General features: G+C 37.2%; 1 protein-coding gene across 3 annotated transcripts in view; it reads right to left on the bottom strand.

The window, feature by feature from the left end:
- Positions 1 to 2,499: 2,499 nt before the first annotated feature.
- LOC138333331 (inaD-like protein) overlaps positions 2,500 to 11,527 on the bottom strand; it is a 43,668-nt gene continuing 34,640 nt past the window's right edge. For 2 of the 3 annotated variants that reach the window (XM_069281637.1, XM_069281639.1), the window contains 7 exons: positions 10,721 to 10,945; positions 10,199 to 10,448; positions 9,104 to 9,239; positions 8,443 to 8,738; positions 7,979 to 8,093; positions 5,821 to 5,953; positions 2,500 to 3,357 (listed from right to left, as the gene is read on the bottom strand). In XM_069281637.1, coding sequence (XP_069137738.1) covers positions 2,824 to 3,357; positions 5,821 to 5,953; positions 7,979 to 8,093; positions 8,443 to 8,738; positions 9,104 to 9,239; positions 10,199 to 10,448; positions 10,721 to 10,945 — 1,689 coding nt within the window. In that variant the 3' untranslated portion in view covers positions 2,500 to 2,823. Of the gene's footprint in view, positions 3,358 to 5,075; positions 5,128 to 5,820; positions 5,954 to 7,978; positions 8,094 to 8,442; positions 8,739 to 9,103; positions 9,240 to 10,198; positions 10,449 to 10,720; positions 10,946 to 11,527 lie in introns of all 3 variants that reach the window. The other variant, XM_069281638.1, reaches the window with a different exon arrangement.

Genomic DNA, 11,527 nt, shown 5'->3' with positions numbered 1-11,527 from the left:
GTGTTTATTTTTCTTCAGTATAGCTGTAATAAAGGTATACCTTTTCAATATCTTTCATAAGTGTAACCTATAAAAATGTAGTGTCCCAGAGGGATCTTGGCGCCCACCAAAGATTGATCTATGTCTGACAAATGAAAGAGGGATCTTTTCTCTGCTTTTCAAACTTACAATTCTTTTTTCTGCTTTTCAAACTTTAAACTATCAAAATCCAAGATGGTGGTCGCAAAATGCAATAGGCAGAACTAGGGTCCTAGAGGAACCTACATATGATATTTGAGAACAATCCCTTCAATACTTTCTGAGAAATAGCGGTAACAAACTTTAACTATCAAAATCCAAGATGGCCATCGGTCGGCCATCTTGTTGACCGATCAGTCCCAAAATGCAATATGCACAACTGGGGTCCTAGGGGAACCTACATATGAAATTTGAGAAAGATCCCTTCAGTGCTTTCTGAGAAATAGCGGTAACAAACTTTAACTATCAAAATCCAAGATGGCCACCGGTCGGCCATCTTGTTGACCGATCAGTCCCAAAATGCAATATGCACAACTGGGGTCCTAGGGGAACCTACATATGAAATTTGAGAAAGATCCCTTCAGTACTTTCTGAGAAATAGCGGTAACAAACTTTAACTATCAAAATCCAAGATGGCCACCTGGCGGCCATCTTGTTGACCGATCAGTATCAAAATGCAATATGCACAACTGGGGTCCTAGGGGAACCTACATATGAAATTTGAGAAAGATCCCTTCAGTGCTTTCTGAGAAATAGCGGTAACAAACTTTAACTATCAAAATCCAAGATGGCTACCTGGCGGCCATCTTGTTGACCAATCAGTCCCAAAATGCAATATGCACAACTGGGGTCCTAGGGGAACCTACATATGAAATTTGAGAAAGATCCCTTTAGTGCTTTTTGAGAAATAGCGGTAACAAACTTTAACTATCAAAATCCAAGATGGCTACCTGGCAGCCATCTTGTTGACTGATCAGTCCCAAAATGCAATATGCACTACTAGGGTCCTAGGGGAACCTACATATGAAATTTGAGAAAGATCCCTTCAGTACTTTCTGAGAAATAGCCGTAACAAACTTTAACTATCAAAATCCAAGATGGCTGCTTGTCGGCCATCTTGTTGACCGATCAGTCCCAAAATGTAATATGCAGAACTAGGGTCCTAGAGGAACCTACATATGAAATTTGAGAAAGATCCCTTCAGTACTTTCTGAGAAATAGCGGTAACAAACTTTAACTATCAAAATCCAAGATGGCCACCGGTCGGCAAGCCATCTTGTTGACCGATCAGTCCCAAAATGCAATATGCACAACTGGGGTCCTAGGGGAACCTACATATGAAATTTGAGAAAGATCCCTTCAGTACTTTCTGAGAATTAGCGGTAACAAACTTTAACTATCAAAATCCAAGATGGCGGCTGGTCGGCCATCTTGTTGACCGATCAGTCCCAAAATGCAATATGCACAACTAGGGTCCTACGGGAACCTACATATGAAATTTGAGAAAGATCCCTTCAATACTTTATGAGAAATAGCGGTAACAAACTTTAACTATCAAAATCCAAGATGGCTGCCTGGCGGCCATCTTGTTGACCGATCAGTCCCAAAATACAATATGCACAACTAGGGTCCTAGGGGAACCTACATATGAAATTTGAGAAAGATCCCTTCAGTGCTTTCTGAGAAATAGCGGTAACAAACTTTAACTATCAAAATCCAAGATGGCTACCTGGCGGCCATCTTGTTGACCGATCAGTCCCAAAATGCAATATGCACTACTAGGGTCCTAGGGGAACCTACATATGAAATTTGAGAAAGATCCCTTCAGTACTTTTAGAGAAATAGCGGTAACAAGAATTGTTAACGGACGGACGGACGGACGGACGGACGGACGGACGGACGGACGGACGGACGGACGGACGGACCACGGACCACGGACGAAAGGCGATTTGAATAGCCCACCATCTGATGATGGTGGGCTAAAAATGTAGTGTACTGCTTTACAATGATACCAGTAAATAATAATTCACTCAAATACAATTTAAAATAGCTTATTGACTAGAAAAAATGCTTTTCATTCTTTTTAAATTAATCTGTTACGATTTTACACTAATGAAGGAGCTATATAGAAATAGTGTTTCATATATCACCGAAAAAACACCCTTCAAGGAAAATAATTCATGCACATTTAATGTTTTCACTCTCATCTATGGAAGAGTTAATTCCCTTTAATGACTAATTAACATTTTATGTACAGTGATACCTTGTAAACTCAAAGCTGGTAAAAAAATCTTAAAACTTGGATTTAACAGAGAATTTGAGGTAAGCAATTACTCAGATATATACATATAGGTATATAGATTTGTTTGGGACCAATAAAATAATTTGAATTACACACAGCATTCAAATTATCCAAGTTTGAAATAAAGAGATTCAATTGTATAGGCTATTCATGATTGAAATAAAGATTCAATTGTATAGGCTATTCATGAATATGAAAGATAACAGTATCTTAGAGATGATCTTTTGAAACTGGAGGTCACATTACAATAAGGTGGCATACACCCTTAACAGATATCCATATTGGACGAAAAGTCACATCACAGATAGGTAGCAAGCACTTAATAGATGAGATGTCATGTAACTGGTTTACATATGGTAATGTTCATCCTCAACATATACATCTGTATCAAAAAATGATTAGTGAAATATTCAATTATTCAACAAAGATTTCAATCCTCTCCAGAAAGAATCCCTTATAGTATAGCTACATATTCCATTGTAGTCACTTGCGACATTTGGTGATTACACTAAAAACTCATCCTTGTCCAATGAATGCTCTGTTGACAAACTGTCCGTATATTGTGGGGGTACATTAGTCAATGAATCAACTGATTGAGGAAGACGAAGAGAAGATGGTCGTTCAGCCTCCAGCAGTGGAACAGTACTCTCTACTGGAGAATATGTGCCTTCCGTCGGTGCTTTTGGTAAGTCGGATGTCTTACTTTTGGCACCCTCTGTGGGTGAGTTTGATGTTCTGGAATTTGTGTCTTCTGTCAGTACTTTAAATGACTCACAACAAATATCCACTTTCGGTAATTGGGATGTTTCACAACTAGCGTCCTCCATCGTAAAGTTCAATGTGTCACAACTAGCACCCTTTGCTGACAAGTTCAATGTCCCACAACTTTTGCCTTCTGGTAACGAGCTGGCAGCACATTCACTCTGAAGCAGCTTGGAACTCTGACTGACAGTGTCTTGTGGCAGTACACAAAGATCTTCATTGCCATTGTTTGGGTGGGATTTCTCAGTAGGTGGAGGAAGATGCAAGGTGATGGTCTGGAAAAAACAACAAAGCATGTGTGATGTGTATGTCAATGTGTCACATAGAAAGTCACTACTTCTAGGATTTAAAATTTCAAAGCATCTGTATTCTGTGAAAATATTTCTATTCTATGAAAATAGCAGTCATATTTAACATTCTTGGCTACCATTTCATTTTTAAAACAACACTACCTATTCTCCTTGTTTAAAATTTTCCCAAGGATAGAGAGTAGTATTTCATTTACAAAATTGTTCATAGCCATAATTTGCTAATCTAAATCCAACTGCATGGACATGCATACATAATATACAGTATTATTTTTCCTTTCAATAATATACCGAGTTTGAAACAAAATACATCAGAATATCTGGCCATTTGATTAGTAAAAGCTGCATGTGACAATAATATTCAAGCTATTATAACCATTAAAGAAGCAATATTCCAACAATGCAAAGCCAATAGGGTTTCGAGATCCTATTACTATATTGGCTGAGTAAGTCCCATTTTGCAGCAATGGTGATATCACAAAACTACATCACAATCACAAGAAGGTGGGACTTACATAATTGATGATAAATTGTACTTTACTGATGTTGTTTTGGTATCACGAAACCAACATATTCAAACTCAAAAATAGCATGAACTTAATCAATATTACATGAATTACAACACCCAGTATTTTCAGAACACAAACCAAACAGACTTGTACTACAAAACATTGACTAATTACAACATGTTACACATGTGCATATCTTATAATAAACACTCTTTTCTGTACACATATCAGGTGAGCCCCATTTAAAGATGTTTTGATCCAGTCTCAGAAAACTCCTATGAAGATTGCCACTTCAAATATAAGATAGTCTGATTATTCGTTAAGTTTGACAAATTTTAATTAGGTTGTGAGAGATGCAAATCAAACACTCCCTGAGAAATTAACTGAGATACTACAACTACAAAGAGATAGATAGGGAGAAAAATAAGGCATTTTCTGATTAACTGAAAATGGCTAAATGTTGATATTAATTTTCATGTGCTTCTGTCTGCAAAAGAGTAATAGAAAAAAAAGTCATTTGCTGGCGTAAAATATTTTTGTTTTTCTTCTGACAAAACATTGTGATATGGCAACAAATAATGGAAAGAATGTCACCTTTGTATTCACAATATCATAGACATGTTAATCCAAAGCAGAAAAAGTATCAAGACAAATATGACTTGGGTTAATCTAATATTGATGAGAGCAGATAACCTTGACATTGACCACTGAGTGGAAGGACCAACAAATGAAGATGGAGATGGTTTATTGCCATTGTTACAGTCAGTCACACACAACAACACAGACAAGACTGTTTCTCAGCTTGCTGAGGTATACTACAGCAGATATGAAGATGCACACTAAGAAGCTACATGCTTTCAACTATAAATCATGTCAGTAGATGCATGAGAGTTTCAATGACACAGCATGGTGGACAAATTAAATACATTTAAAATATGAGGTTATTTCATCAAATCAGTATCTTGCTTTGATACATATATATATAAATATTAATATAGTTATGTGCATATACCTGGTTTACATGGGTACATTTAGTGCATTCAGGTCATACAGAAATCATATAGAGGTCACACAAAGGTCATATAGGGGTCACAGAGTTCACAGGATACAATGTTACAATAGTATGAATATTGTTAATAAGAGACCACACAACAGATGCATCAATACATGTTGTACCTTAAACACAAATCACAGCATCTGATGGAAACTTCTAAAGTTCTTCTTTACCCTACAAGTGGAATATATATATATGTACGGCAATAGCTTGTCATAAGCTTTCTCAAAAACATCAAATGACCCTTTATCATCTAAGTCCTTTGTTAATTAAATTCTTAATGAGCCACCATGTTTATTAAATTGGAACTTTGTATCAGATTTGGTTTTTCGTTATTAGTAGTGGTTCTTTTATCCATGTATTGATCTAAATGAACATAATATGTAGGTAGGGCAGTTGCTAGGTAGTGGTTTTCTCTGGCTTCCCTCCACTTCTTATACCTAGCATGTCCTTAAATGACCCTGGCTGGTAATACATGAAGTACATCAACAATACAAAGTCTACAAGGTTTTATCAAAAATCATTCAGTGCACAGAAAAAAACTGCTTTTTAGGCAAACACTTCAATAAACATTTGAAATAAATGAGATTTACAGACATTGGACTTGAAAGATCTTAACTGAAATAGCACATAGCTCTTAATTCCCAGAAACTGTCCAAAAGTGATTCAATTAATTTGTTTTTGCTATTTTTGTACTGAGCCCCATCTCTCCTCCTAACCCTGCTTTGGGGGGTGGGGTATGAATTTATTGATGGGCACAGATTTTAAAGACAATTTTGCATTCTAAGATAAATTCACTGATCCTCTGGTCTAGATAAGGTTAAGTACAACCCAAATAAACATAAACAATAGTAAGAGAAAGGTCACCTTGAATTTGTTGCCCCGTTTAATCACCAGGGTGACAGGACCTGCCTGGAGAGTACGGAAAACCTGGTATGCGTCCAGTAAGGTGATGTCCTGGAGTGATCTCCCCTCAGCCTCCATAATCATATCTCCCTTCCTGTTAACAATTTTTTTACATCAACAACTTTCATGACTAAAGTTACCAATGCCACACTTTATGGTATAGGTTTCACTTTCTTTAATTTCAAATTCTCACAGGAAAGCATAACAATATTAAGGATGAATGTCCTTTCCTAACTTCTGCTATGATTTGCTACTGAGAATATATATGTGAAGGAGTTTCCATCAGGTAAAGAACATAGGTGAACTGGGCCCTGAATACACACAAATTTTGGTCCTTTTTTATTTTCAATATACATGCAGAGATTAAATGAGCAATGGTGGTTTTGTTCTGCATGTACCAAGGAGACAAGATAAGAGAAGTAAAAGACCAAAAACAAGTAGTCAAGAATAGAAAATTTCTGATGTTGGTATAAAATGAAAGACATCAAGTTTCACCAATTAACAAGAGATCCCAGAGGGATCTTGGCGCCCACCAAAGAATGATCTATGTCTGACAAACGAAAGAGGGATCTTTTCTCTGCTTTCCAAACTTTCACTACATATTACTACATATGAAATTTGAGAAAGATCCTTTGAGTACTTTCTGAGATATATAACAGTAACAAACTTCAATTATCAAAATCCATGATGGCTACCTGTCGGCCATCTTTTTGACAATCAGTCTGAAAATGCAATATGCACAACTAAGGTCCTAGTGGAAATTACATATAAAATTTGAGACAATCACTTCAGTACTTTCTGAGAAATAGTGGTAACAAGCTTCAACTATCCAAATTCAAGATGGCAGCCTGTCCGCCATCTTGTTCATCGATCGGTACCAAAATGCAATATGCATAACCAGGAACCTAGGGGAACCTGCACATGAAATTTGAGACAATCACTTCAGTACTTTTTAAGAAATAGCGGTAACAAACTTCAATTGTCAAAATCCAAGATAGCGGCCTGTCAGCCATATTGTTGATCGATCAGTCCCAAAATGCAATAAGCACAACTAGAGCCCTAGGGGAACCTACATGTGAAATTTGAGAAGAATCCCTTCAAAACTTTCTGAGAAATAGCGGTAACAAACTTTAACTATTAAAATCCAAGATGGCGGCCTGTCAGCCATCTTGTTCACCGATCGGTCTGAAAATATGATATGCACAACTAGACCTCTAGGGGAACCTGCACATGCAATGTGACACAAATCCCTTCAGTACTTTCTGAGAAATAGCGGTAACAAACTTTAATTGTCAAAATCAAATATGGCGTCCTGTCGGCCATCTTGTTCACTGATCGGTACCAAAACTCAATAAGCATAACTAGAGCCCTAGGGGAACCTACATGTGAAATTTGAGAAGAATCCCTTCAGCACTTTCTGGGCAATAGCGGTAACAAACTTTAACTATCAAAATCCAAGATGGCGGCCTGTCGCCATCTTGTTAACTGATTGGTCCCAAAATGCATTATGCACAATTTAACCCCTAGGGGAACCTGCACATTTAATTTGACACAGATCCCTTCAGTACTTTTTGAGAAATAGCGGTAACAAACTTCAATTGTCAAAATCCAAGATGGCGGCCTGTCGGCCATCTTGTTGACCGATTGGCCCCAAAATGCAATATGCACAACTAGAACCCTAGGGGGACCTACATGTGAAATATGAGAAAGATCCCTTCAGTACTTTCTGAGAAATAGCAGTAACAAACTTTAACTATCAAAATCCAAGATGGCAGCCTGTCGGCCATCTTGTTGACTGATTGGTCCCAAAATGCAATATGCACAACTAGGGCCCTAGGGGAACCTACATGTGAAATTTGAGAAAGATCCCTTCAGTACTTTCTGAGAAATAGCGGTAACAAGAATTGTTAACGGAGGGAAGGACGGAAGAACGGAGGGAAGGACGGACCACGGACCACGGACAAAAAGCGATTTCAATCGCCCACCATCTGATGATGGTGGGCTAAAAACAATCATTCTTTTCAATTAGATACTACTTGTCGTAAATTTAGTTTTGAAAAACAGGTACACAGAATACAATATATTTCTTTGTGAATTTTGATTTTATTTTTTTACTTACCGAAGTCGTGTGTCTTTATCCGCCACTGAGCCCTGAGCAATATCCTGGATGTAAATATGACTGACTCCGTTAGTATCCCTCCGCAGTAGAGATACACCCAGTCCTATTCCATACTCTGTAAAACAAGGTTGTCTCCCTTTTATCATAAACCTTATCACATTGTGATTATCTTTCTGTATATTATCAGATTTATTACATTTTAAAACATAATTCATTAGCGTAGCACATGTTTTATCATCCATCCCTATTTTATCAACAGATACCTTAGTAGTTATACTTAAAAAATTCAAACCAATTTCACAATTTTGAATCACCAACCCCTCCGATAATCTATTAATGCTGCCAGTCAAATCTTTGTTCCAAATATGAAAATATTTTCATCAATAAAGCTAATTATGTATTAAACTTTTGAAAAAGAGCTAGCTAGGGATGCTTCCAGTGAAATCAGTTAACTTAAGACTTACCTTTGTGAAGAGTAACATAATCCAGATCAGCACTGTTTTCTGAGTTTTTATGAAGATCAGTTTTCTTATTCTCATTACTGTTTCTGCTACCACCAAAATATTTATACGCGTCTGTTTGACCAGGAGGCTTTAAAAGGAAACCACTAGAACTGTCATTAATGCTATAGTTGGTCCCCATCTGGTCAATTTTGGAGAGGTCGCTCATGCTTCCATACGGAGAATGACCAGGAGTGGACACAGGACTGCCGTCCGAGGAGAAATCTATGGGAGTCACACAACCGGACCTTATGGATGGGCTGTGGATGTAAGGGGAGATAATCAATTACTACTTGTAGTTATAATCATGGTTTATTTCATTCACTCCTGAACTATCATGATGTGCTCTTGCTGAGTTTGTCAGATGACATAACATTAAATAATGACAGAAACTTCAGACTCGATGTTGTTAAAACAAAATAACATTAGAGCTTACACAATTTTCTGTAGTATGTCTTTCATGCTACAAAAATTGCTTGAAGCATTGAGCAATGTATAATGTAAGGCATAAAGGTCATATCAGAAACCATTTAGCCTTTTTTATAATATTCTTGTTAAATCTAAAGAAAGATTAAATTTTGTGACAATAAAACTTTTTAATACACCCACAATAATCCTTAAGTACCTTGTAGGTCGTGACCCTATCCTGTGACGATACACAATAGTAACTGGCCCCTTCTTCAGCTTCCGAAACTTGTTGAGGGCATCTTTGTGACTAAGACCAGATAAGGATTGTCCATTCACCTCCAGTACCTCATCACCTGGTGAAAAAATGGTGATAGACTACAATATTAGTAATAGGCTATATTTGGTTTATAGATGGGTTATTAGCCAAATACATGTTAATTAAAATAAAAAATTGCATCAGCAATGAGGGGCCATGGTGGCCGAGTGGTTAAAATGTCTCGACATATTGACTTGATTCAGATTTAGACTAACATACTCTATCTTCCCACCCTTCTGATCCATTAAGGGAGCTATTATCTTCATTTAATTGTGCTATACAGGCCAAATCCTCCAAAATCCATCATTGCATTTTGGAGAATTCACAATTTTAAGGGAGTCGACGACAGATAATGGGCTCTTTAATAATGGTATAAGCTCCTTCAGGCGAGGGAAGCCAACCAGAGTGATTGATGATGCCAATCCTACAGTTATTATTATTGGTTCTGCATGTTCTTGCATCACATTCTAATTAACTTGTCGTAAAATGACACTGTAATTCATAGCCCGACAGCCAGACGTTAAAAATAGAAACAATATTAACTTCAGGTTGTTCGATTCCCCACACACTGATAAAAAAAAAAAATTAATTAAATTTTATCAAGAAACTAATCATCTCAAACAAAATGTTGCAGAGGAAAATGGTTTAGAAATATATATCACTTCTATTGAAAAATATTCTATGCAGTCGTGACTCAACAATATAAGTGGCCCAAAGGGCCTGTATTGCTTATATGATAGCAAGAAAAATTATCTGTCAATTTTCACATTCATGCCACGATTTAACATTTAGCATCATCCTGATAAGTAGACGTACTATACACACAGCTGAACCTCTTGTAAACAATATTTTGCAGTGTTTCACATTATATTAAATTCAATTACACTTGACTCAAAGACCATTTTAATGGACAAAGCTTAGTGTTAACATGACCCTCTGATATAGAGATAATGAGTGAATGGTAAAAGATTAGATTTACAATGTATACTTCCCTACCTTCTTTCATGGAGCCATCTTCATGTATAAGCCCCTGAGGTAGTATTCTTCTAACATATATTCCAATATTGCCTTTCTCAGAGTCACTGCCACCTACAATGGTGAAACCGAGTCCTTTTCCTCTCGACCCCTTGTTGATAGTTATGGTCTGCGGAGACTCAAACCTCCATTTTTTGGTTCCAATTACTGTCTTATCTGATGGGTCCTTCTTGTCTGAGCTATCAGTACACAGGCCATCAGTTTTAAACTTCTGCAAAATAACAGTAATTACAGCATATATTATTGATGAACTTATTAATAACTAATGAAAACAATAATCCAAATTATATGTGATGTGGAGTTCACTGCACCTTAAATAACTCAAAAATAACTTCTAATGTTCATGATAGTGTTCAATAAAGGGAAATAACTCTGTTATACTCCAAGGAAATATACAAAAGTAAATACTTCAAAAAAGCCTTTTTCATGTTCTACCAGAGAAACATTTACAAAGATAACATACATCCTTAAGTAAAACATTACCTCAAAGAGTTCCTCCCATTTGATGAATGTTCCATGAGGTGTCTGGGCTGTCACCTCGGGTACAGTTTTGTCACCACCGAGATCTCCATTACCAAAACCAGACCGGTCAGTCTGGTCATATCCGGCATCAAAGGACTGACTGGTAGTCAACATGGGGTTAGCACAGGGCGTTAGACTGTTGTAGGAACAGGACACAGACGAGGCAATGGAGGCTGCCTTCCTTACCTGACAATGACAGGTATGCATGTAAAGACAGATCTAGCAACTAGTGATCAATACCTACTTATAATGGCATTCCAAATGATGAAGTAATGTGTTGAAATTCTTTTAATTATGTCTTTTAATAACCATCATGTTTGTAATATGACATATATGGCTCTACCTCCATATGTGATCTGAATGGGTACAACAGCGCTGTGACATGACAAGACCGGACAGACATGGATAACACTGTATACATGCACCCTCCCTTCCCCATTTTATTGCTTGGACTTAAATATAGGATGAAACATACATCTGTAACTAAAACAGCCAAGAAAACAATTATAAAAGTAGTAAGTCTGCTAAGAAGCAGTGTAAGAGGTGTGTAAATATTTTTAACCTTTTTTTCACCTTTGTCTGGAGGGGTTGGGGGTCATGTCTATACATGCGTCCTTCACACCTTGCTACCTATCTGTGTAGGGGTTGGGGAAGGGAGGTGTGTAACTGCTCTGACTTTTTCACCTCTATTGAGGGGTTGGGGGTCATGTCTATACATGCGTCCTTCACACCTTGCTACCTATCTGTGTAGGGGTTGGGGAAGGGAGG

This window comes from Argopecten irradians, chromosome 10 (genome assembly GCF_041381155.1).
Source record: "Argopecten irradians isolate NY chromosome 10, Ai_NY, whole genome shotgun sequence".
NCBI classification, from domain to species: Eukaryota; Metazoa; Mollusca; class Bivalvia; order Pectinida; family Pectinidae; genus Argopecten; species Argopecten irradians.
This window is presented reverse-complemented; position numbering and strand designations above follow the sequence as displayed.